At 44.8% G+C, this 27907-nt stretch overlaps 1 protein-coding gene across 2 annotated transcripts; it reads right to left on the reverse strand.

Moving 5' to 3' along the window:
* Positions 1-1656: 1656 nt before the first annotated feature.
* Positions 1657-27907, reverse strand: prune (prune exopolyphosphatase). 2 transcript variants are annotated; one of them, XM_052045752.1, is made up of 8 exons: positions 27772-27907; positions 22580-22684; positions 20445-20650; positions 19237-19421; positions 17408-17566; positions 15934-16028; positions 8104-8262; positions 1657-5538 (listed from the first exon to the last, which is right to left on the reverse strand). In XM_052045752.1, the coding sequence occupies exons 1-8, from the start codon at positions 27838-27840 to the stop codon at positions 5125-5127; spliced, it is 1392 nt and encodes a 463-aa protein (XP_051901712.1). In that variant the 5' UTR covers positions 27841-27907; the 3' UTR covers positions 1657-5124. The 2 variants fall into 2 exon arrangements, with proteins under 2 accessions (XP_051901712.1, XP_051901713.1); XM_052045753.1 differs by having other exon boundaries at positions 1691-5538; positions 22580-22756; positions 27772-27822.

The following is a 27907-nucleotide window of genomic DNA, read 5'->3' on the forward strand; positions in this document are numbered from 1 at the left end:
AACTCAGGAAGACATTCCAACCTAGTTTTACCAGTGGTGTGGAACATTCTACCCTCTGCTGGCTGCTTCTGGTAGTCAGGCCCAAGTTTGTTAATGAAGAGACAACTAGATTTAAAAATTTGGAGACATAAGAGACCGCAGATGCTGGAATCTGGAGCAACACAGGAGTTGCTGGAGGAACTCTGCTAAATTCCTCCAGCGCCTCGTGAGGTTTATAAATTCATTCCAAGAAAGTATAAATGGTCATGGCCAGCACCCTTAGTCAGCTTCAAGAAAGTGAGGTGCCTTGAGGCACTGCAGTCTGTGTATTGGAGGTGTTAGGTGGCAACATGAGGTGATCTACACAAGGTCAACTGGGCCAGGACAAAGCCCAGTGGTCCCTTGGATTTTTTGCCTGAGTGGGGTGGTTGTGGAAGCTTTGTTTCGGCTGGCATGCAAGATCAACTCAACAAAAATTGTATTCAATGTTGTATTACTCCCCCAGGTGCTTCACAGTAGCATTACCAAACACAACTTGACCCTGGCACACATAAGGAAATATTGACAGGTGGACAGAAGTTCAGTCAGCGAGGAAGGTTTTAAAAAAACAGCTTAAAGGGGATGAGAGGTTTTGAGAGGGTATTGCTGACTTGGACAAGGGCAGCTGAAGGCCTAGCCACTAACATAGGAATGATGGAAACTGGGAGGTGATCAAAAAGCTGGAATCAAATGGCCACCATTAGAGACAACAATGCCACTGTAGGACTAGAGTCACGTTGGCCCAGAGTGGATAAAGTTTGCAGGTTTCCTCCCCTACTACGAGAGTAGTGTGTTTTTCACGATAATCTGACAGCTTCGTGCAGCAAATCATTCTTTAACTTAGAACATAGCTGTGTCACACTGCTGTCCCATTAACTGTCCAAAACAGGTCCCAGGGATTATGTTCAACTGCCATTCCCATAGTCCCATATCATAAAAGGGCAGTCTTTGGTTCAGCGGCTGGTCAAGGGCTCGAGTTTCATAAAAGCTGCAAATACTGAGGTCTGAGAGCATCTGTAGAAGAAAAGTGCACTAATGTTTCAGGCCTGTGTCCCTTGATCAGAACTAAAGAATATTGTTAATGTGGACAAAATTTAAGTACAGGGACAGGGGAAGATTTGTGGCAGTACAGGTGACAGCAGTGTTTAACTAGGAGGGATGATAATGCAACCCAAAAAAGATGGTAACAGGGCAAGACACAAAAAAATGGTTCAGAGACCTATGTGGCAAGAGCAGAACTCCTAGCAGCTGCTGCCCAGAATTATGGGAATACTGGTTATGTGAAATTGTTAAACAGCCCCATTATCTTCCCATTTAAATATAACTGCATTTTCTTTTGTTCATCTTCTCCCCCAATCCCATCTGTCTACTTGCACCATAAGGTCTGTACCAGCTACCAGAGGATGTACAACCCAGACTTGGACACAATGACTCTCCCCAACTTCCTCACCCACTTCACCATCCCATATCCATTGGCTCCAAGCAGGACAAGCAAGCCCACCTCAGCAAGAGGTGATGCCATCCACTCCCTATCCTCAAATACAATCGGTTGCTGCATTAGGAAAAATAATTCACTGAGATATGTTCACTGCCTTCATAACATTTATACTTGAGAAAAAACACACACAACCAATAGGGAGCAAGATCAAATCTTGTGCTTCAAAACCTTTATCATGCATAGTTCCATTTGTATAATAAATCACACAGAATTTGCTTGTAAATAGTAAACAGGGAATTATTTTTCAGTACAGGGAAATGTTTTGCAGGAACTTGGTTGTGATTAATAATTAACAAGAGAATCTCTCAAACTTTCCTTTATTGAATAAATCATCAGCTTTTCATCTGATTAATCCATTAGGCAATCATTGGGCATTCTAAGGTAAAGTGGGGGGAGGGCAGGCATAACATGGACCACCACTTCTGGAATGCATTTTACAACCTCAGCACATCCCACAGCTCCCTACAAAAGGTACAACAATGTAGGGAACCAGCAGGCAACTTGTGCACTGGTGCCTCAAACGGTAATGACCAGATTTATTTCAGATTAGCAAGGGATAAGTATTGACCACAGGGTGGGATGAGCAGAGTTGTCTGGCTAACAAAAATAGAAAATACTGCAAGAAATCAGCCAGTCAAGCAGTATCTGTGGAAAGAGAAGCCAGTCAATGTTTTGGGTAAGGAGCCCTTCCTCAGATTTGGATCAGAACTCTGTTCTGAGGAAGGGTCCCTGATCTGAAACATTAAAGAATTTCTCTTTCCATAGGCATTGCTTGACTGGCTGAATTCTTCCAGCATTTTTGCTTTTGTTTCACACTCCAGCATCTGCAGCTTCCAGAGTTGTTTGGCTGTGCTAAAAAAAAAGCACACGGGATTCTGTCACTCTACAAAACAGGGTAGACAGGGCCTTGGCTCAACAGATCAACCAGCCCGTCCTTTGTGCTGTCCTGAGAAAGAACTAACCACTGAGTTAATAGTTGAGGGTCAACAGTGCTTCGACCTCTGGACTGAGCACTGTACCGCAAATGCAGGTGACACCCAGCCATTTGCATGAGTGACAACTTTTTAAACAGTCTGTGATGGAAGGAGCTCAGCTAAAAGGGCACCACCCTTGTGATTGGCACTGAATGCCCCATTGAATATAATTTTCTGTTGACCAATGTGCAGGATCCAGCCCATTGTGGGCATCTCCCACCATAGACACCAAGTATCAGATGACAAGATTCTTTGGCTTGTTATTTCTGTGTAGTTTTTATTTCTGTGTAATTTTTATTTAAAGATCCAAGTACCTCCAATAAAATAACAGAGAAAGAAAGTTGAATTTACCAGCCATTCCATGGCTGTGGAAGGTGTTCTATAAATGTGAGCCCTTAAATGCTGCCAAGCATTTGCAGCAGTCTGTAATAGGTTTCCAAGCCTCACAAAAGCTGTCTTTTAAGTTTGTCAACACTCATTGAACAGTTCAGTAGGGCTCTCAGATTTCTCCATTAAAAAACTGCTGATCACAGTTACCCCAGTAACCACCTATCTGTCGAACTAAGGATCTTACATAAAAGACGGGGACTAACAAATCCAATGGTGAATCCTACTGCACCTTTAGGATGTCCCAAAATGCTCTACAGTGTACTTTAGAACTGTAGGCACTATTTTAATATGTTGAGACAAATGCCCAAATCTTACACCTGTAATTTTTTTGGACAAACTCAATCCCCCTTCACCCTGAATTTCCCTCTCAAGCACTGACACAAAAACACACGTACCACACAGCTAGTCAGCTTAAAATTTAAATCTGAATTAAAAACCCATAGTACACTTATTAATTAAGACATGCACAAAACAAGAAAAAAAAATCCTTCATTTTGAAACAAAAGGTTATGCTATTTATTACCAGGCAACCTCCAAGCACTGTTCACTGGTTCATGTCTGGTTTAACCTGGCCTGCTTCTTTTTAACCATACTGTGCAGGTGTTGATGGGAGGTTGAAACGGGAATTCCCCCAAGCTTCACAATGCAGGAAAGAGACAGAGTTGAGGGGGAGTCTCTCCAGATCAGCGAATGCTTGTAATTTTCCCTGCCTCGATCCATGTATTTTTTTTTAAAAAGACACACACTTTAAAAAGGCACCTTTGATATTCTGAAGTGAAATGGAAGACTTGAGATTTTCATCTGCTCCCTGTGCAAATTTGTTACAGCATGGAAAAGAAGGGCCTCCTCCTGTTTTTAACGTTACTATGATTTCTATCATACCTATGGGTTCGGATACTTGTCCTGCACATATCCCCACTCATAAAATGCAGCTTCTGCGATTTATGCAGAATGGAATTCCCAGGACCTCAGCATCTGCTGATATGCAGAATATACCAGGAGATGCTCCCTTGTGATCAGTGAGTGCTCACTCTCTAATTGAGTAATGGTCTATGTCTCCCTCAGAACTATCGTGCAACTTGGTGTGGTTGCTGCATTGGGAGATAATTCAAAATTACCCCTTGCCTTGTCTCACAGTCCAGTGAGGAAAAGGAGATTTATTTTACTGGGACTCTGGGGAAAGAGGCAAGACACTGGATAACTGTCCAGAGAGCCAGGCAAAGCCAGGAACTTGCTAACCTGGACATTTAGTATAAATTGGCATCAAGATCAGCACAACATCTTGGGCTATGGTCTGTCCAGTGCTGTACTGTTCTATATTTGTTTAACTGCAAACCTGATAATATATGGCAACCAATGAAGGGCCATTCTCTCCTTTCAAGGATGCACCCAAATTTCCCAAACTCCAAAAGATTTACATCGACAAAAGATGAAGGATACATCTTTCCTCACCATCCTCTCCTGAAGGATACACAGGAGTCTTAACTGAATCCCTGCAAACCACCAATGCATGGGAAATACCCTACCCACAAAAGACATGTTGGTATTGGAAGGTGCAAGGCCTCAGTTTATCGGAATGATACCTGGACTGCAGGGAAAAGTTACTCAAGATATAATTGCGTGATTCAAAAGGTTGTAATTTTATTACTGTAGATTATATAAAAGAGGAACTGACAGGGTAGAAAACACCATCTTCGCTGGCTGGAGAGTCCGGGATAGGGAGCATATTGTAAAAATTACTGCTAACTACTTAAGTGACACTCAGCAACGTTTCTGCACACAACGGATGCTAGAAATTTGGAATTTGCTTGTTAATGGAAATTTATAGTTTTTAATTTTAAATCTAAGATTGATAGACTTTTACTGGTGAAAGGGGGGAGGTAATATGGAGTTTGTGGCACAGATCACCCCAATTGTACTGAATAGCAAGTCATAGAGTTAAATGGGCTACTTCTGTTCCTATGTTGTTAAGATGTGGTAACTGTAGGATTATGTGGAAGAGCAAAGATTGATCCTAGCCCCAATGTCAGCAAGTCCAATTGTCAACAGCTGGGATGGGAAGAACCTCCCTGACACAGCTTGTGGCTGGGCTAAGCCCACATTCCCATTGTCCTCCTCACCACGACTTTCTGCCTTGAGGCCCCGGTAAGGGTCAGTCACAACAAGTGGTTCAAATGGCTTCTCCTACCTACTGTCTCAAAATAAAATCAAAGGGAAACTCAGCCAAATCAGGCCAATCCCCGGCTAATGGCAGACAGAGCAGTCTGTATCTGCCAGCCCCTCTGCGGGTATTTGATTGAACTTCTCCAGAATGGCCTCTGGTGTCAGCTTGGGCAAGCCACCATCCAGTGGGCAACCCTCTACCAGGCTGTTCATGGGTGTTGGAGGCAGCTGCAAGTCTTCGTCCTGGCAGATGTCTGTGCAGCTGGCTGGCAACAGCTGGGCTGAGTCACTGCAGTCATTCCATCCTTGGCATCTGTGCATGGCTGCTGCTCCCTCCTTCTCCCGGGCCTTTAGCAAACCCTCAATGATGGGAAGGACCTTCTTGCGAGAAGCCAACCTGTTGCCCTGGGAGTAGGCACTGATCTCAGAGGAGGGGCTATACATTGGCAACAGATGCAGTGACGGGGCCTCAGACTTCTCCAATGCGCAGCTCACCTGCAATCACAGAATCTGAAGGTTACAAGCAAGTGAAAGGCTGTTTGGTGGCAATCCAGACTAATTTCCTGCTTCCCTTCAGACTTTCCACAATCCATACATCCTTCCATTTTCCACATTTAGCAATGTGGGAATTGCTGGTGGGACCAGCGCACTGATGACCCTAATTGTCTACATTCTAATCATATTGCAACATAGGAGGAGACTATTTGGCTCTCTGTGCCTGTGTCGGGTCTTTGATAGATCTCTCTAGCTAGTCCACCTTTCCTGCTTTTCCCCCCACAACCTTGCACGTTATTCCTTTACAGGATTTTATCCGATTCATTGAGACATTTATGGATTTGCCCAGAGACCTTCAAGGAGGATCTGACCCAACGATGGTGATACCTAATTTAGTCAAACCCTCTGCTAACACTCACTGTTCCTCCTCACATGAAGAACAACCCTTTTAGATAAGTGGAGAATGTCTACCAGTGGCACTCAGGAGAGGACCGATGGGAGAGCATTTGCCACACAACACTGGCTATTCAGCCTATGAGTTTATCCTGCTTCCCTTCAATCTCTGTTCCTCAATGGATTTCTCCCAAATTCCCCACTGCATTTATTGATGACCATTTAAGACTTCACCCATTACTGGAACCTTCTCTTTATCAATTCTCCTCTTGAAGATTCCCATGAAATTTTGCTCTGCTCTTTCAGAACAGTGCGTTCCATAAAACAAATCACTGTGCAAATAAATCTATTCATCACCCTACAGTTGTCAATGACCTTGTTATCTGCACCCTCTGTTATTGATACTTCTCCCAATAGGAAGAGTTTCTCCCTTTCTACTTTACCATTAATTCTGAATCTATTAGCTCTTGGAGTCACAGAACACAGGAACAAGCCTTAGGCCCACCATATTTGTGCCAGTCACCAGATACCTTCTATATTTATACCATTTTCCACCACTTGGCCTGTAGCCTTCTATACCACATTTCAAATACTCATCTAAATACTTAAACATTGAGAATCTCTGCCACTACTGCCTCAGGCAGTACATTCCAGATGTCAACCACCCTCTGGGTGAAAAAGTTCTTTCTCAGATCCCATTTCATCTAACCTATGCTTCTTGTTATATTCCCCTCTGCTGTGGGGAACAGTTTCTCACCATCTGACACATAGAACAGAACAGCACAGGAACAGGCCACAATGTTGTGCCGCATTAATTAAGCTAATGACACCTATTCCCTTCTCCCTGCACGTTGTCCATGTCCCTCAATTCTCTGTATATTCATGTGCCTATCTAAGGGACTCCTAAACACCTCTGTCGTATCTGCCCCCACCACCCCTGGCAGTGCATTCCAGGCACCCAGCACTCTGTCTAAAAAACCTGCCCTGTACACATCCTTTTAACTTTCCTCCTCTCACCTTAAATGCATGTCCTCTGGTATCAGATATTTTGAGAGAAACAAATGACTGCAGATGCTGGAATCTAGATGAAAAACACGATGATGCTGGAGGAACTCAGCAGGCCAGGCAGCATCCCTGGAGAAAATCAGGCGGTCAACATTTCGTGTCAGGATCCTTCTTCTGTGGCAACCAAACTGCATACAATACTTCAGCTGTGACTTAACCAATGTTTTATATGGTTGTACATTACCACCTTATCTACCTGTGCTGCCTTCAGGGGTCCTTGCATATATACATCAAGGACCTTCGATCCTCAGCATTTCCCAGCAAACTTACCATTCCTTGTGTATACCCTAGACTTAATACTCCTCTCAGAGTGCATCACCTCATACTTTTTGCCCTGCCCATCTTACTAACTTATCACCATCATACTGTATCTGGACTACTCTCCTTATTGTCACCAACTTATTAATCATACTTCTTACATTCAGGTTGTTAATGTACATAACAAATAAAAGGTATCTGCACCACATCACTGTTTACAGTCTTCCAAATACAATCCCTGACCACCACCCTCCTATCACCAAGCCAATTTAGAATCCAACTTATCTAATGGCCTTGGATACCACACACTCTTACCCGTTGGATGGATGAGCCTTCCATGTTGCACATTGTCAAAAAGCCTTACTGAAGTCAGACCACCCCTATTAACACACTTAGTCACCTCTTTGAAAAATTCACTCATATTAGTCAGACAGGATCTCACCATAACTAAGCTATGCTGACTATCCTCATCTCCCAGTCTCTGTGCCCCCAGAAGAACTCCAGCCTTTGCTATTCCACTAAATCTGATCCACAACTCTGCCAAGACCTTGAAAGAAAAGGCTTAATCCTGTCAGTACCAACTGTCCTTCCTTTACCTGTGGCCACGCATCCCCCCCGAAGCCCACTGAGAAAGGGTATTGACCTCTTCATTTACACACACCCGTAGTACCTAACAGGAGTCATAAAACGGCTTAGGATCAGCTTCTTCCACCTCCTCCCTCTCAAAGATGCTGAAGCCAATTCTGTGTTGCCAAGCAGACTTTGCACTGGTTCTATCTGTCAGCTCAGTCTCTGTGTGTCTACAATCTGACCTTAGGCCACTGAACCTTAACAATGCTCAACACATACCAATTCCCTCAAATGGCTGCAAGGGCTGTAGACAGCCAGTTGGCGGGAAGGCTCCTTCTTCTCATTGAAGGAGATGGTCATGGTAACCAGAACGTCATAGCCTCTCGTCTGACAGAATTCTTCCAATTCGTTCTTCACACAGGGACGGGCCAAAAAGTCCTGCAGGAAAAGGTGAAGAATCAAAGTGCAGTCAATTTCATTTAGCAGGTCAAGCCAACCTGTACACTTCAGAGCATTGGAAGGGTTGGGGGGGGGGGGGGGGGGGGGGGGAGGGGGGGGTGTCAGGAGAAGGGGGTTATGGAGCAGGGAAACAGTGAAGCCCTTGTACTGCCATAGACTAACATGACAGTGTAACCAAGGTACGCAGATCCCACCTTCCCTGAACATTCATTCACAATCTTAACAATTCATTCTTGGGACAGTTGGCCAGTCGGCCAGTCATCCCATAGGGCATGTCCTGTTCTTCAGTTCAATGGTATGATCTGTATCTTAATTCTATCTCCCCTCCCCATACAAAACTGTCACTCTCAGCAATGACAATTCCAATTGATCTCTAGCCCCAAGAGATTTTGGAGATGGGGAGTCGGGGCGGAGGAAGGCAGGGAGGTGAGGGGTGTGGGGAGTGGAGAAAAGACCTGCAGTTCTTCCAGGACATCGCTACCAATGAAGTTTTACCAAGAACAGGCTGGACTGGCAAGTCAGTATCCCAAGGTATAGAATTTTCAGGTGAGACAAAAGGGGATGCAAAAGAAGAGGTGGCATTGTACTGTAAGTCAAGGAATGCATTACCTCAGTATTGAGGAAGAAATTCTGGAAGGCTCCTCAAATGAGGTCATATGAGTGCAGATTAGGAACAAAAAGTGTGTTCTCACTTTGTTAGGAGCATATTACAGACTTCCTAACTGTCAACAGGAGATAGAGCAGCAGATAAGCAGGCAAATAGCAGAAAGATGTAATAGAGACAGCATTACTATGCTGGGGGATTTTAATTTCCCAAATATTAACTGGGATTGCCTTGACATAAAAGGCCCAAATGGGGCAGAATTTTAGAGGTGCATCAGTTGTATAAAACATTGGCTAGGCCGCAGTTGTGGAGTATTGTTTGCAGTTCTGGTTGCCCCATTACAGGAAGGATATGGAGGCTTTAGCGAGGGTGCAAAAGAAGTTTATCAGAAGGCTGCCTGGATTAGAGGGCATGAGCTATAAGGAGAGGTTGGACAAACTTGGACTATTTTCTCTGGAGCATTGAGGTTGAGGGGAGACCTGATAGAGGTTTATAAAATTATGAGAGGCATAGATAGGGTAGACTGTCAGAATCTTTTCCCAGGGTAGAAAAGTCAAATATTAGAGGGCATAACTTTAAGGTGAGAGGGAGAAAGTTTAACGGGGATGTGCGGGGCAAGTGCTTTTTTTAAAAAAAAAAGTGGTGGGTGCCTGCAGTGGTAGTGGAAGCAGATGCGATGTGGTGTTCACAAGGCTTTTAGATGGGCTCATGAATAGGCAGGGAATGGAGGGATATGGATCATGTTCAGGCAGAACAGACTAGTTTAATTTGGCATCATGCTTGTCACAGACACTGTGGCTGAAGGGCCTGATCCTGTGCTCAACTATTCTATGTATATCTGTTCTTCCATCTCCTGCTGGCTATTGGGAGGCCTATAGTATAACCCATCATAGTGACTGCACCTTTCTTATTCCTGAGCTGTACCCATGTTGCCTCACTGGATGAGTCCTGTCTACACGCTGCTATGACTGTCTCCCTAATCAGTATGCAACTCACCCACCTCTTTTACATCCATCTCTATCGCATTTGAATCCTGGAATGTTGAGCTGTCAGTCCTGCCCTTCTCTCAACCAAGTCTCGGTGATGCCCTGGAAGAGAGCCCTATGATCCAATAGCCTGAAGACTTTCCCTCTGCAGCAGCTCCTTTTTAAACTTGAAGCTTTTTTAAAGAAATTTACAGCATGGTAACAGACCCTTCTGGCTCAACAAGTCCGTGCTGCCCATTTGAACCCATGTTAACCTACCTGTACGTATTTGGAATGTGGGAGGAAACTAGAGCACCCGGAAGAAACCCACGCAGACATGGGGAGAACGCACAAATTCCTTACAGACAGCGATGGGAATTGAACCCCATTCGCTGGTGCTGTAATAGTGTCGACGGAGGGGAGGCTGGTTTTTGTGATGTACTGCGCTGTGTCCACAACTCTCTGCAGTCTCTTCCGGTCCCGGGAAGAGCAGTTGCTATACCAAGCTGTGATGCATCCAGATAGGATGCTTTCTATGGTGCATCAATAAAAGTTGGTGAGTGTCAAAGGGGACATGCGAAATTTCTTTAGCCTCCTGAGGAAGCAGAGGCACTGGTCAGCTTTCTTGGCCGCAGCATCTACGTGGTTGGACCAGGACAGGCTATTGGTGATGTTCACTCCTAGGAACTTGAAGCTCTCAACCCTCTCGACTCCAGCACCATTGATGTAGACAGGTGCATGTACACCACCCCCTTTTTGAAGTCAATGACCAGCTCTTTTGTTTTGCTGACATTGAAGGAAAAGTTGTCGTCATGACACCATGTCACTAAGCTCTCTATCTCCTTCCTGTACTCCGACTCCATTATCTGAGATACAGCCCACTACGGCGGTATCATCTGCAAACTTGTAGATGGGGTTAGAGCAGAATCTGGCCACGCAGTCATGAGTATGTAGGGAGTAGAGTAGGGGGCTGAGGGCTCAGCCTTGTGGGGCACCAGTGTTGAGAATAATTGTGCTGGAGGTGTTGCTGCCTATCCTCACTGATTGCTGTTGTTAGAAAGTCAAGGATCCAGTTACAGAGGGAGGTGTTGTCCAGGTCCTGGAGTTTAGTAATGAGTTTGCTTGGAATTATAGTATTGAAGACAGAGTTGTAGTGAATAAGCAATAGTCTAACGTAGGTGTCTTTACTGTCCACATCTCTAGAGATGAGTGTAGGGCCAGGGAGATGGTGTCCACTGTAGACCTGTTTGGCGGTAGGCAAATTGCAGTGGGTCGAGGTTTTCCGGAAGGCTGGAGTTAATGCATGCCATGACCAGCCTCTCAAAGCACTTCATAATGCTGGATGTCAGAGCCACCAGTTGGTAGTCATTAAGGCACATTACCTTGTTTTCCTTAGGTACCAGGATGATACCTGGAATACACTGACTGAGAGAGTGGTGGAAGCAGAGTCGATGACAGCATTTAAGGGTGTTGAATCACCTAGGCATAGAAGGCAATGGGCTAAGTGCTGGCAGATAGGATTAATACAGTTAGGTGTCCACTGGTTGGTGTGGATGTGGTGAGGCAAATGGCCTGTTTCTGTGTTATATGACTATGAGTATGACTCATGTTCTGACCTACTCCTCTTCCCCCTCCTCTCACCCAAACTGAGGAAAACCTTCTTTCTATCAGGACCTTGTTGTAGAACAGAGGGACCTTGGAGTACAAGTACAATGTTCATTGAAAGTGAAGTTATAGGTAGACAGGATGGTGAAGAAGGCTTTTGGCACACTGGCCTTCATAAGTCAGGGTATTGAATATAAAAGCTGGGAGGTCATGGTGTGGTTGTATAGGATGCTGGTGTGGCTGCACTTGGAATATTGTGTTCAGTTTTGGTCGCCCTGCTATAGGAAAGATGTTACTAAACTGGAAAGAGTGCAGAAAAGACTTACAAGGATGTTGCCAGGACTTGAGGGACTGAGTTACAGGGAGAGGTTGGATAGGCTAGTACTTTGTTCCTTGGAGCGTAGGAGACAGAGGTGATCTCATAGAGGTGTATAAAATCATGAGAGGTATAGATAGGGCGAATGCACTCAGTCTTTTCCTCCCAGAGTTGGGGTATCAGGAACTAGAGGGCATTGATTTAAGGTGAGAGGGGAAAGATTTAAGAGGAAAATGAGGGGCAACTTTTTTTTTACACAAAGGGTGGTATCCGTGTGGAATGAGCTGCCAGAGAAAGTGGATGAGGCAGGTACAATAACAACTTTTAAAAGACAGTTGGACAGGTACATGGATTGGAATTTTAGAAGGTTATGGGCCAAACACTGGCAAATAGACACTAGACAATAGGAGCAGAAGTAGACCATTCGGCCCTTCAAGTCTGCACTGCCATTTTGAGATCATGGCTGATCCTCAACAATCAATATCCTGTTCCTGCCTTGTCCCCATATCCCTTGATTCCCCTATCTGTAAGAAACCTATCAAGATCCTTCTTGAAAGTGCCCAGAGAATTGGCCTCCACTGCCCTCTGAGGCAGTGCATTTCACAAATTCACAATCCTCTGGGAGAAGTTTTTCCTCACCTCTGTCCTAAATGGCTTAGCCCTTATTCTTAAATCATGCCCCCTGGTCCTGGACTTCCCCAACATCTGGAACATATTTCCTGTCTCTATCTTGTCCAATCCCTTAATAATCCTGTATGTTTCAATCAGATCCCCTCTCAATCTTCTCAATTCCAGCGTGTACAATCCCAGTCTCTCCAACCTCTTAGCATAAGACAGTCCCGACATCCCCGGAATTAACCTCGTAAACCTACGCTGCACGCCCTCTATAGCCAGGATATCCTTCCTTAACCCTGGAGACCAAAACTGTACCACTGTGAGTGGTCTCACCAGGGCCCTGTACAAATGCAAAAGAATCTCTTTGCTTTTGTTCTCATTTCCCCTTGTAATACAGGCCAACATTCCATTAGCCTTCATCACTGCCTGCTGCACTTGCTCATTCACTTTCAGTGACTGATGAACAAGGACTCCTAGATCCCTTTGTATTTCCCCCTTACCTAACTCCACACCATTCAGATAATAATTCGCCTTCCTGTTCCTGCTCCCAAAGTGGATAACCTCACACTTATCCACATTAAACTCCATCTGCCAAGTATCTGCCCACTTACCCAACCTATCCAAATCACCTTGAATTCTCCTAACTTCCTCTACATATGTCGCACTGCTACCCAACTTTGCATCATCAGCAAACTTGCTAATGTTATTCACAATGCCTTCATCTAAATCATCAACATAGATCGTAAACAGCTGCGGTCCCAGCACCGAGCCCTGCGGCACCCCACTAGTCACGGCCTGCCATTCTGAGAAACATCCATTCACCCCTACCCTTTGTTTCCTATCCGCCAACCAGTTTTCTATCCAAGTTAATACCCGCCCCCCAATTCCATGAGCCCTAATTTTACCCATCAATCTCCTGTGCGGCACTTTATCAAATGCCTTCTGAAAGTCGAGGTATACAACATCCACTGAATCTCCCTCGTCTATTTTCCTGGTTACATCCTCAAAAAACTCCAGCAGATTAGTCAAGCATGATTTGCCCTTGGTAAATCCACACTGACTCGACCCAATCCTATCATTGCTATCCAAATATGCCGCTATTTCATCCTTAATAATGGACTCTAGCACCTTCCCCACCACAGATGTTAGGCTAACTGGATGATAGTTCCCCATTTGCTCCCTCCCTCCTTTCTTAAAAAGTGGGGTAACTTTAGCCATTCTCCAATCCTCAGGAACTGACCCCGAATCTAAGGAACATCGGAAAATGATCACCAATGCATCCACAATTTCTAGAGCCACCTCCTTTAGTACCCTGGGATGCAGACCATCTGGACCTGGGGATTTGTCAGTCTTCAGCCCCATTAGTCTACCCATCACCATTTCTTTCCTAATGTCAATCCACTTCAGTTCCTCTGTCGCCCTCTGCCTTTTGTCCATCCTTACCTCTGGGAGATTTCTTACGTCTTCCCCCGTGAAGACAGATCCAAAGTACTTATTAAATTCGACTGCCATCTCCCTGTTTCCCATAATAATTTCACCCGATTCGGTCTTCGGGGGCCCAACATTGTTCCTAACTTCTTTCCCTTCACATACCTAAAAAAGCTTTTGCTATCCTCCTTAATATTCCTGGCTAGCTTGCCTTCGTACCTCATTTTTTCTTCCCGAATTACCTTTTTAGTTAAATTCTGCTGCACCTTAAAAATTTCCCAATCTTCTATCTTCCCACTCAGCTTGGCTCTGCCATACTTCTTCCTTTTTAACACAATGCTATCTCTGACTTCCTTTGTCAGCCACGGTGGCCCCTTTCCCCTCTTTGAGTCTTTCCTTCTCTGGGGAATCAACTGATCCTGCACCTTGTGCATTATTCCCAAGAATACCTGCCATTGCTGTTCCACTGACAATTCTGCTAAGATGCCCACCCAGTCAGCTTTAGCCAGCTCCTCCCTCATGGCTCCACAGTCTCCTTTGTTCAACTGCAAAATTGACCCTTCTGATTTGCCCTTTTCCCTCTCCAATTGCAGATAAAAACTTATCATGTTATGGTCACTACCTCCCAATGGCTCCTTTACTTCGAGTTCTCTTATCAAATCCTGCTCATTACACAGCACTAAATCCAGAATAGCCCTCTCCCTGGTCGGCTCTCGTACCAGCTGCTCCAAGAATGCATCCCGGAGGCACTCTATAAACTCCCTTTCCTGGGGTCCAGTACCAGCCTGATTTTCCCAGTCCACTTGCATATTGAAATCCCCCATAACTACTGTGACATTACCCTTGCCACATGCCAACATTAACTCACTATTCAGCTTGCACCCAATATCCATGCCACCGTTCGGAGGCCTGTGGATAACACCCATTAGGGTCTTTTTGCCCTTACAGTTCCTCAGTTCTATCCACACTGACTCTACTTCTCCTGATTCAATGTCCCCCCTTGCAAGGGACTGAATCTCATTCCTCACCAACAGGGCCACCCCACCCCCTCTGCCCACCTTCCTGTCCTTACGATAGCATGTATACCCTTGAAAATTCATTTCCCAGGTCTGATCTCCCTGCAGCCATGTCTCCGTTACCCCGACAACATCATACCTACCCATTCGTATCTGAGCTTCAAGCTCACCTACCTTATTCCTGACACTCCGTGCATTCAGATATAGGATTTTTAACCCATTTCTCCTCTCTCCATTCGTATTAATGTTCTGAAATTGTGTAGTTCCTATCTGTCCTCTACCCTCCATCTCGCTATCCTCTCTCTCATTCTGGATCCCCTTCCCCTGTAAATTTAGTTTAAACCCCCCCCCGAGCAGCATTAGCAAACCTTCCTGCAAGAATGTCAGTACCCCTCCAGTTCAGGTGTAAACCGTCCTGTTGGAACAGATCCCATCTTCCCTGGAACAAATCCCAATTATCCATAAACCTGAAGCCCTCCCTCTCGCACCATCCCCTCAGCCACGTATTAATCTGCCTAATCTTCCTATTCCTCTCCTCACTCGCATGTGGCACAGGTAGCAATCCTGAGATTGTTACCCTGGATGTCCTGCCCCTCAACTTAGCACCTAACTCCCTGAACTCCTTATGCAGGACCTCCTCTCTTTTCCTGCCCACGTCATTAGTCCTTACATGGATCACAACATCTGGGTTCACGCCCTCCCTCCTGAGAATAACCTGAACCCGATCTGAGATATCCCGGACCCTGGCACCAGGGAATGTCCCTGGGACTAGCTTGGATGGCACATCATGGTCGGTATGGACCAGTTGGGCTGAAGGGCCTGTTTCCGTGCTATATGACTCTCTGTGACCTTCATTAGAGCTTTCTTCATTTTCTACATATGGAGACTGCAGTCTGCTCTTCATAACCCTCTAGACATCCCTGTGTTAATGTTGAAATTGCTCTCTATGTTTAATCCTCTAATTTAAGCCCTGGTAAAAATCTGCACCACCTAGGAATCTGTCCTGAGGTTCGTGCACATTGCCACACTCTCCAGGCCTCAATGGCAACCTGTTCTTGTGCTTGATGAAAATGGCTCTGCTGTCCTGCAAAATTTTCTTACCTCAAGCGTCAAGTAGATGGCACTGATGGCCAGTCGAAGGTCTCCGCCAAACACAACTTTCAAGTCTTTCCTCAGCATCTGCTCAGTGGTCAACCCTGGCGGAACAAAAGAACCGAGGAGCTGACGGTATTACTCCATCACACTCATAACTATTTCAATCTATTCTCACCCAGGTGTCCACTGTGGATCAATAGGGAATGTCCCTGCCTCCGTGCCAACAGGCTCTAGGCCAGGTCTCATTCCAAACAATTGACTCAAAGACACGGGGCAAGATAACCGTCAAAAACCAGAGGCACGACAGGATTTATTTTTAAATATACTGAATTGTTGTGACAGGAACACAAAACAGATTCAGCAGCAACTTTAAAAAGGGAACATGAATGTGAAGCTGTAGAACTATAGAGAAAGAGTAAGGAAGAGCAGGATTGATTGGAGGGCTTTCCCCAACAGTCAGTGCCAGCTGAATGGTCTCCCATGCTTCACTTAAGAGGCATTTAGACAGACACAAACAGGGAATGCATAAAAGGATTGAGTCCTAATGCAGGCACATGAGATTAGTGTGGATGGGCAGAAAGGTTAGCTTGGACATGGAGGGCCCATTTCTGTGCCGACTGACTTTATATACAAAACGTAAATGTCCTTCTGTGACAAAAGGCGTCCGAACAAACCACAAAAGCATGAACGTCCATGTAACCACTGTCAGTGGGATTGTAGTGACAGAGTGATATAGTAACGTTTGGTCAGCCAGTCAGTGGGTTTTCAGTGACAGTGGAGAGTCACATGTAAAGATCCACATGACCATTACCAGTGGGATCCAAGCCACATCAGTTTAGGTCACGAGCACCCTGCATTTACTACAATCAGAGCCATAGTGGAAGCTGTTAAAATAAAATACACAGTTACACACCTGCCTGGGTTCACAATCAACTTGGAAACAAAGTTCTGGGGGAAGAGCAGATGACAAAAAAAACATGGTGCAGTCACTGTTGGGTGGAGCAGCTAATGGGAGAACAGAATGCAGGAAGCAGGGAGGGATGGTGCAGAGGGAATGCCGCATGGTCAGAGGTGCCATCTTTTGGGTGAGACTTTAAACCCATGCCTTGTCATCCCCCTCTGTATATCAAAAAGATCAGAGGCACTTTTTTTGAATACCATAAAACTGACCAATATCTCAACCAATCTAAAAATGAACACCTGGTCATTATCATCTTGATACTTGTGGACTCTGCTGTGCATAAATCGACTGCTGCATTTCCTATAGTACAGCATTGCACCCTCAGTACCACACTGGGAGCATCAGCCCAGAGTGCAAGCACAAGGCTCAGACAGCTGCCTGCTGAGCCCTGACTGGAAGTAGAAGATAAACTTTTCTTAGATGGGGGATCCTTGAAGATTTCCTGACCTCTTCCCCTCTCTACTCTCCACCTCTATGCCCAGGACTGTTCTGTGAAATCACCAATGCAATGATAATTACCACTGATGTCAAACTTGGCTTCCTGCAGTGCATCAAAGACAGTGGCTCTGGGTGGGAGATCGTGAAATCTGGATTCCAAAAGAGCAACATACTCAGAGTCCTTTGGTGTGACTTTCCCTGCTGCGGGAGCCATGTTGATGCAGTCCAACACAATGGTACCTGCAGTATACAAGCAATGAAGAAATCAGCCTTTCCCTGCAATGCCATAATAAACAATATATTGCACTGGAATAGGCCATTCAGCCTATCCACTCCATGTTAGTGTTTCAGCTCTACATCAGCCTCCTTGTTTTTCCTCCATCCACCTGTCTCCTCTATTGCTCTCTCCCTCATGTTTATCTAACTTCTCCTTAAACCTCTCTGCTGTTCACCTCAAGCTCTTCCAGAGAACTCTGCTCTCTGCATGAAGAAATTCCTCTCACTACTCCCACCCAGATCAGCCCTTGCCTTTCCAAATGTACATAAATCCTATCCCTTAGAATTTTCTCCAATAATTCCATACCACAAATGTAAGGTTTACCAGCCTATAGCTACTGGCTTATCCCTGCTGCCCTTCCTAAAGGAACAACATTAGCAATTCCCCTTTCAAGTATCTCAGCTGTGGCTAATGGAGATCTCCACAAGGCCCCAGCTACCTCCTCTCGTCCATAGTATCCTGGGATTGATCTCATCCAGCCCTGAGGATTTACTCATCCTTATGCATCTAACACCACTACCTTCTTAATACTGAGGTGCTCCAGACTGTCAAAATTCCTGTCCCCGAACTCACCATCTTCCACATCCTTCTCCTTGGTGAACATGGATGAGAAGTATCAATTTAGGACCTTGCACACATTGCCTGGCTCTACACACGGGATTACCCCTTTATGGAAACCCACTCTTTCTCTGGCTACCCTCCTGCCCTAATAGAATCTTAGGATTCTCCTTAATCTTATCTACTAAGGGTATCTCATGGTTCCCATTTGCCCTCCTCTAATTTCTTTCTGAAGTTCTCTCTTAAGGGACTCACTCAATTCCAGTTGCCTGTACCTGTCATATGCTTCCATTTTGTTTCCTGTTTATACCTTCAACATCCTTCATCTAACCCTAACCCTGCTATCTTTGTCTTTCACACTGACCAGAACATGCTCACTAACTTCCTTTACTTGTTGCTTTACCCACAAGCATCTATACACAATCTATTTTTGCCAGGTCCTCTCTTATACTATTGATATCAACCTTCCCCCAATTTAGGTTGTTAATTTGAAGACCAACCTACCCCCTTCCTTAACTACAGAAGTAGTAATTACAAACTTGCAGAATTACAGTCACCATTTCCAAAGTGATCCCCCACTGACACTTCATGTAAATGTAGCTGAGCCTGCCAGCACTCCAATGCTCCCTGTACCATCTGTCTGCTCACTGGACTGCTTGATTTATCCTCTACGTTTGAACCAATCTCCCTACCTGCTTTATTCCTTCCCACCCCCCTCAGCATGAGCATGGCACAATTGGTCATCACAGAACTAGGCGTCTTCTGGGGAAGTGATAACATTATGATAGAAATTTGTATTCAGCTTGAAAGGGACCATTCCATGGAAAACAAGTAAAACTTAAATAAAGCCACCTAGAGGTTTGAGGGGAAGAGTAGGTAATGGTATGTCAGGAAATTAGGTAACCAATAGAAAACTGTTAGTAACTTTCATATGAAAACTTCTACAACAGACAAAAACACATTGAACCCATTGTTAGATTCCTCCATTACTAACATCTCTCCACCTCTCTTCATCCACCTGCCTTGAAAATAAAACCACACCCAAATACATCAGAGATCCCAGTGGAATTCTTACTGCGCAGTAAGAAAGCAAGCTGCTTATCCAGAATGTCAGGCGCTCTTTGGACGATCCACTCGGTCACCAGGGTTGCACAGGAGCCCACGGGCTCAGAGGTTACTAAACAGCCAGGGGTAAAAGGTCGCTCCAGGGGGCGGTGATCGATCACTTGTGTCACCACATTCTCCAGGGCTGCATCACCTCTGAGAGTTGGAACAGAAGCAGAGACATAGTGTGTACTCTTCCACACTGTGACAGTACCCAGATTAAATATGGCTCAAAACACCAAGCTTTCAAGCGTCTGCAATAACTAACTCCAGCAGAACTCTTTGTCCCTTCCTTTCCTACCTTACCGTTCTCTGCTTCCATACTCTAGCTATTCCCAGTTCTGAAGAGATTTAATTTTTCAGGTTAATGACCTGCCTGATCTGCAGAGTATTTCCTGCATTTTCTGTTTCTATCGCTGATTTACAGCATCCACCCACTCTTCAGTAAAGAGAAATTTCTTTTTCAGAAAGAAAATCATACTACACAGTGGACAATCTATCAGCATATCTGAGCCCTCCAAACAGTCCCACTCCCTCTGCTCTATCCTCAAGAGCCCTTTTCAACTTCTTGTTTTGTTTTAAGTTAGTACTAAATCAACTTCTACAGTTGCTTGGAGTCACATACAGGTGACCCTCACATTACAGAGGTGGGGTTGCGTTCCTAGAAAACTGTCCATATCACGATTAATTTTCTGTAACATGAAGCCATGACATCTGTGCATACATCAAGAAACACAAGTTGAAAAGAAACAAACTTTGAGTGTTTCTTTGGTGAGAGTGAATTTTATTCTGTATCTCCATTTTTTTTAGGTAATGATTTGTGAATTCTGTAAGGGCAAATATCCATTACCCACACAGCCTTAACGCAGGGATCACCTGTGTCAGCGGGTGATGATGGAACAGAAATTTTCAGTCTGATATTCCCAAGGCTGTACTGAGGGGGTAGTTGTCTTCTATTTGAGATGCTGATCCAAGGTCATGGTCTCTCATTTGGGTGACTATAAAAGATCCTTACTTTATGGAAGGAGAGATCCCCCAGTGGAGTTCCAGGAGCCACAAGTCTTTAATTCTTATTCCACCAACATTTCATACGGTATGTTTCAAATCACAACTCACTACACAGATTTGCTCTCCTCACCTAGTTCTTTTGTCAATCATCTTATTTCCTGCTTCCTGTACCTGGGTAGGACATTGTGGTCAACCAGTGTCAATGTCAGCCGACCCTCCCTGTGCAGGCTGTGCAGATCGATCTCATCCCGAAATGTCAGCAGGTCTTCGGAAAACTGATTTTCCCGGAGGAGGAAGGTGCACTCGCCACGCAAAGGAAACTCTGATCGTGGGATATTTAAGATGGGCACGAAGACAGTCTTTTGCTCCAATGACGTCTACATATAAATAAATACAAAAGGGAAGATGAATTTATGGAATGAGTTATTAAGAATACTTTTTTACTTCTGGGAATTACCCTGTCCTATTCTGCCAGGCACCAACATGCAAGAGGAAAGAAGAATGGGCTCGGGAGTATGACGATTACGTTGATACAAGACACTGCAGATGCTGGAATCTGGAGCAAAAAACGAACTGCTGGAGAAACTCAACGGGTCAGGCAGCATCTGTGGAGGGAAATAGACAGTGACGTTTCTGGACCAGACGAAGGGTCTCAACCCAAAACGTCGACTGTCCATTTCCCTCCACAGATACTGCCTGACTGGCTGAGTTTCTCCAGCATTTTGATTTTTGCATGTGATTATGCTACTAGACAAGTAATCTGGACACCTCAGTTTTTTGTTGAAAATCACAAGTTCAAATACCAGCACAACAGTGGGAGAACTTAAATTTTATGCATTAAAGCAATCCAGCTTTAACATCGTCTCAACAATGGTGATCGTGTGATGACTCGGTCTGGGATTGTGACTGACACCAGGCCACAGAAACATGGATAACTCAGAACTGCCCTCTGAAATGGCCCAGCCAGCAACTCAATTCAAGGTAGTTTGGGATAAGCAATAAATACTGGGCTTGCCAATAATGCCCCAAGCCACGTGAATGAACTAAAAAGTCTTATAAATAAGAGAAGTGCTTTATAAACAGTACAAAAGCAAGCAGACGGTTATAAACTCCAAACAAAATACTGCAGATATTAGAAATCTGAAACAAAATACTGTTGTACATATACAGCAGGTCAAGCAGCATGTGTGGAGAGAGCAGTTCACATTTCAGTCAATGTCCTTTCTATGATTATAGACATGATGACCAGGGAGATTTATGTGTATGAAAATCACAAAATAACTGCAGATGCTGGAATTCTGAAACAAAAATAGAAGAGGTTAAGCAGCGTGTGTGAAAAGTGAAACAGTGAATGGGTTGGAAATGTTAACTGTTTCTCTTTCCACAGATGCTGCCTGATCCGTTGAGTTTTTCCCCGGCATTATTTGTTTTAACTTCAGGTTTATGTGTATGAGGCTAATAATCTGAGGAATGTCTATGTTTCCAATGCAATTTGAAATTCTTCCTTCTTGCCTCCCCCAACCCGGCCTGGCAGTTTGAAAATATGAATTCAGTTTTAATTACAAACAAATAAAAGCTTTGTGTCAAAAGGGATGACACGGAATGCTGTGCAGACAAGGTTCTTTTAATTCAGTTATGGTACGTGGGTGTCACAGACAAGGCGAGCATTTGTTGCCTGGTTCCAAATGGCCTTCAGATGGCAGTGAGGGTTGGCTTCTTGAACTGCTTCAGTCCTTCTGGTGAAGGTACTTTCACAGTACTGGTGCAGAAGGAGTTACAAGATTTAGAACCAACAGCAAACGACTAAAGCTATATTTTCAAGTCATGATGGTGCATGATCTTGAGGGGAACCTGCAGGTCGTCACATTACCCAGCACCTGCTGCTCTTGTTGTTTTTCAGGAGGCTGACGGTTTGGGAGGTGCTGTCACAGGATCCTAAGCAAGTAACCGTAGTGCATTTTGTAGATGGTGCACACACTGTGCCATGGTGTGGAAGAGGAACCTCTGTACAAGTGACAATAATAAATCAATACCAAGTTAGGCAGGCTCTCTCCTGAGGTTTTCCAAGGTAGGGAGTGGGACCATGGAAGATCTGAAGATGACAATTTTAGAACTACTGGCACTGGGTCTAAGAAGGTTAACAAGCAGAGGGGTGATGGATGAATGTGGCTTGGGGTGGATCAGGTTAGGGAGCAACAGTTTTGAATGACATCAGCAACAAGTTTATAAATCATTAAAAAGGAAACATGTTCATTTAATGATTGCCAAGTGAGTATGGTGCCTGTGGCTATATCACATGTACTGACCTTGGTTAGGAAGTAGGCAAATGCAATGGCAGAGACCATGGAGTCCAGGTCACAAGCTTCGTTTCCCATGACAACATGCACTCCTGGGGCACCACTCCCACGCAGCTGACGGAAGAGACGAACACCATCAAAAAGCTGCCACAAATGTCATCGGGGCTGCTTCAAACACCTTGTTCTCTGAGACATATAAAATAGCAAGGCTCCAGATGCCATTCGCTTGATCACAGTTAAGGTACCACTCCACACTTAAACACTGGTCAATGTCCTCGATGAACAGCGGGGGAGGACATCAGGGATCCTACCAAGATCTCCAGTGTACGCATTACTGGCTGTTAGTCACGGCTCAGGGGATCAGAGTATCGTGGTTCAGGGCCCACTGTAGTAATCTGAAGCCACAATATGGGTTAACATTCCCATAACAGTGCCAAAGGAGCACTGAACAGTCAGAACCACCACCTTTTGAATGAGATACTACGAGAATGAGATATGGCAGGGCCCTGGAGAGTGTTGTACAACAGAATACAAATACATAATTCCTTGAAAGTGGCAACACAGGTAGACAGAATGGTGAAGAAGGCATCTGGTACACTTATCTTCATCAGTCAGGGCACTGAGTACAAGAGTTGGGACATCACGTTACAGCTGTACAAAATGTTAGCGAAACCACACTAGGAGTGTGTGCAGATATAGGAAGGATGTCATTAAGCTGGAAAGGTGCAGAAAAGGTTCAGAAGGATGTTACCGGGACTGGACAGTCCAAGTTATAATGAGAGGTGAACATGCTGGGGCTATTACCTGTGGAGGCTGAGGGGTGATTTTTATAGAGGTTTATAAAATCATGAGGGGCGTAGACAAGTTGAACGGTCAGTCTTTTTCCCTCAGGGTAGTCTAAAACTAGAGGACACAGGTTTAAGGTGAGAGGAGACCTCAGATGCAAGTTTTTCCACACTGGGTGGTGAGTATATGGAACGAGCTGCCAGAGGAACCGGTTGAGATTACAACATTTGAAAGACATCTAGACAAGTACATGGATAGGAAAGGTTTAGAGAGATATGGGTCAAACGCAGACAAAGACTAGCTCAGGTAGGCACCTTGGTCAGCATGGACATGTTAGGTCAAATAGCCTGTTTCTGTACCATTAAACTGAGGCTCCTATGCTATTGGTGAATGTTAAAGATCCCTTACCACTATTCCCAATATCCTGGGACAATAATTATTCCTCAAACAACATCACTGAAATATACAGAGACACAAGAAATGACAGATGCTGGGATGTGGAGAAAAAAAATGAACTGCGGGAGAAACTCAGTGGGTCAAGCAGTATCTGTGGAGGGAAATGGATAGTCGAGGTTTCGGGTCAAGAACCTTCATTTGGACAAAGAGTAGAGGGGAGATGGCCAGTATAAAGAGGTGAGGGGGAGGGGTGGGGCAAGAGCTGGCAAGCAATAGGTGGATCCATGTGAGCTGGGGTTTACTGGTAGGTGGTCAGGGGAGGGTGGAGTTGGTGACAGAGGCTCAGAAGTGACCTTTGTCAGTGGGGAGCTGGGAGATGGGGGTGCTTTGATAACACAATGTGATGCAAGGGTCAGACAGCCTCCAGGTCACTTCAAAGGCTGATAGATGTGGAACCAAGGCAGGTGATAGGAGCTGAGATACTGGTCAGACATGACTGGTTTGAACTATAAAAAGGCCTCATCATGTTCCACAAATAGATAAGTATTAGGCATTTGAATGCATGCAACACCTGCACCAGAGGAGGACTTCAGCAATTTTATAGCGGCTCAGTGTCAAAAACACCATTAAGCAATTGGCTAATGCGTGTTATTTTGGTCAATCCATTTTAATTGATGTTGGAGTCTGTCCGTTTAATCTGAGACTCACTAAGCTTGGCAGAATAGTTGAGTGCAAAACATGAAAGGTTTGGATTAAGGGACAGTTGGCAATGCGCCACCCCTGGGTTACTTCCCTCCAACACCCAAACAGTTTCATCATTTGTTGGTCTGATGCTCCTTCAAGAGATCCACACTTGATACCTGAACAAAAATAAACTGGTCATGATTTCAATCAACTTTTCTCACTTAGATGCAAGGTTACAGAGAAGTACCTACATCACTGCTAAATCTCATTTACACTCCCCCTGTATTCTCTTGATTCTCATCACATCCAAAGACAACACCTTCTCTCGGTAATTATTTTAGTTCAAGGCACAGACAGAATGGTCAGCTGACTACAATATTAATTAACCCTAGGGTTTTTACATAACAGGTGATTATGGAGGTTTTGGCCACCTCCTGTGCATCACACTGTGTCATAAGCACAAGAGGTGTCAATGAGCAAAGTTCCTGTCTTCACGCAACCCTGGAACCTGGCCTCATTGCTGAGCAGCCACTGATAGGATCAGTTTGGGGCAGTAATGCCCAGTGAAAAAGCCTGATCTCTAGGTTGATGCCCAATCAGTTTAATGCAGTGCTCCTTACAAGTTACTGAGAGTGGGGCAATGGGCTGTTGGCAGGGGGAGTGCCACCACACTGTGGCAGCCTGTCCAACAATGTAGAATGTCCTCAGTACTGCCATTCAGCCCACTAGGCAGGTTCCTTTAAGAAGGGAAATAGAGATAGCCAGTGAATTATAGGTCAGTGAGCCCCACATTAATGGTATGGTAGGGAAGCTATTGGAGAAGATTCTTAAGGATAGGATTTACATGCATTTGGAAAAGCATGGGCTAATTAGGGACAGTCAGCATGTCTTTGTGCAGGGCAGGTCATCTTACAAACCTGAGTTTTTTTGAGGAGGTGACAAAGATGATTGATGAGGATAGGGCAGTGGATGTTGTCTACATGCATTTTATTAAGGCATTTGACAAGGTCTCTCATGATAGGCTGATCCAGAAAATTATGGTTCATGGGATCCACGTGACTTGGTACTTTTAATTCAGAACTGGCTTGCCCATAGAACACAGAGGGTAGTGGTGGAAAGGTGTTATTCTGGCTGGGGGTCTGTGACCAGTGGTGTTCTGCAGGGATCTGCACTGGGACCTCTGTTGTTTGTAATATATACAAATGACTTGGACAAAAATGTAGATTGGTTCATTAGTAAGTTTGCAGATGTCACAAAAATTGGAGTTGTGGCCAGCAAAAGTTGTCAAAGGATACAGTGGGATATGGATCAGTTGCAGACAATGGGCGAAGAAATGGCAGATGGTGTTTAATCTGGGCAAGTGTGAAGTGTTACACTTTAGGAGGTCAAATGTAAGGGGGAAGTATACAGTTAATGGCAAGTGCCTTAACAACATTGATGTACAGAGGGATCTTGGGGTACAATCCATAGCTCCCTGAAAGTGCCAGCACAAGTATTTAAGGTGGCATATAGCAAATTTGCCTTTATCAGTCAGGGCATTGAGCATATGAGTTAGGAAGTCATGATGTAGCTGTATAAAACTTCTGTGAGGCCACATTTGGCATATTGTGTGCAATTCTGGTTGCTTAATTACAAGGAGGAGGTGGAGGCTTTGGAGAGAGTGCAGAAGAGGTTCAAAGATGTTGTCTAGATTAGAGGGTATGAGCTACAGGAGAGGTTGAACAAATTGGGTTGTTTTCTTTGGAGCATCGGAGAGTGAGGGGAGATGTAATAGAAGTTCATAAAATTATGAGAGGCATAGATAGGGTAGATGGTCAGAATCTTATTCCCAGGGTAGAAGTGTCAAATACTAGAAGGCATAGGTTTAATGTGAAGGGGGGAGGGGGGAGTTTAAAGGAGATGTATGGAGCAAGTTCTTTTTAATTATACACACAGTGTGGTAGCTGCCTGGAATGTACTGCCAGGGGTGGTGGTGGAGGCAGATACAATAGCAGTAATTCAGAGGATTTTAGATAGGCACATAAGGAAATGCAGGGAATGGAAGGATATGGATCATGTGCAGGTAGAAGGGATTAGTTTAATTAGGCATCATGTTCAGCACAGACATCGTGCGCTGTGCTGTACTGTTCTATGTTCTAAATGTTTCAACAGTGCTTGTACTAACAGCACCATGCATTTATTAATCCCCTTTAATGCTGTAAAATTTCCCCAAAGTGTTTCACGGGGACATATATCAGAGAAAATGATAGTTCAGTACAATTAGAAAACCTTCCTCACAAGTTAGGAAGTGAGAAAACAGATCAGAAAGCACACGCATTTACAAGGGAACCAGCAAAATCAATAGTCTCATTCCACACGCTTCACTCACGAGTTACAACGTGAACCGCAAGTTAACTGGACCTTACACTTCAGTACAGCCATATTAAACCACTTAGTACAATAATTTCTGAGATACTATCTGTGGTCATTACAACCACGAACTACACTTAAATGGTGCAATAAATATTGCAAAATCCCAGACGCTTTTTGCTGGTATATTGAACAGTTAACGTTTGACAGTGAACAAGATAACAAAAACGTAGAACAAAAACGTTGCCAAACCTTTTAAATATATTCTAAAAGGGAGAAGCATAAATTGAAGAGATTAGGGAGCAAACTCCAAAGGTCAGTATCCTAACAGTCAAAAATACAGAAGGAACAAAGTTGTAATGCAAATTGGTGATGAGTAAGAAAATTCGAGGAGCGAGGAGTCGCGAAGGGTGTGGTGGTCAGGAGACCACATCTCCAAAGATACTAGAGAGGAATAGTGCTAAAGAGACAAGGAGAAAGGGCAAGACATTACAGTTAATCACAAGGGGTGGGGAGGGGTCCCTACAGACTGGGGGCGGAACATGGGGGCTGATGAAGGCTACAGAGATAGGAAGAGATGTAGGAGCTTGGAGGAGCTACCGAGAACGTGAAGGCAAGGACGCACAGCAATCCAACAATAAAAGATTTTTTAAATCAAAGCACCGTTTAACCAGGTGCCACTTTGGGTCATAAAATTAAAAAGGGGGGCTGTTGTGAGGGTTCCCTGTGTGTCTCAGTTCTCATGAAGAGAAACGTTAACTCAGTTTCTTTCTCCGTTGAAGGTCTTGACCTGCTGAATGTCTGCAACACGTTCCGTGGGGCGGGGTGGGTGGGGGTTAGGGCAAGGACAGCTGGGCTTGGGAAGGGTCGCTGGTCAAGCCTCATCACCCTCAGCGGGCACAGCGTCTGGGGGCTCGCACTCCACTGTTAGGGCACTGAGTGCCACTGGCTGCAGCAAGCACCCCCTCCCCCTGCCCTCCTCTCACCTCCAGCGCCGCCCGGCTGCCCCGCAGCGTTGCTTCCATCTTCTCCCCGCCCCGCCGCCGCCTCACCATTGATACCTTCCCACCGGCAACATCGCAATACTACCGCGCCTGCGTCAACCTACGAATCTTGCGCCCT

The sequence above is a fragment of the Pristis pectinata genome, chromosome 40 (genome assembly GCF_009764475.1).
Source record: "Pristis pectinata isolate sPriPec2 chromosome 40, sPriPec2.1.pri, whole genome shotgun sequence".
NCBI lineage: Eukaryota > Metazoa > Chordata > Chondrichthyes > Rhinopristiformes > Pristidae > Pristis > Pristis pectinata.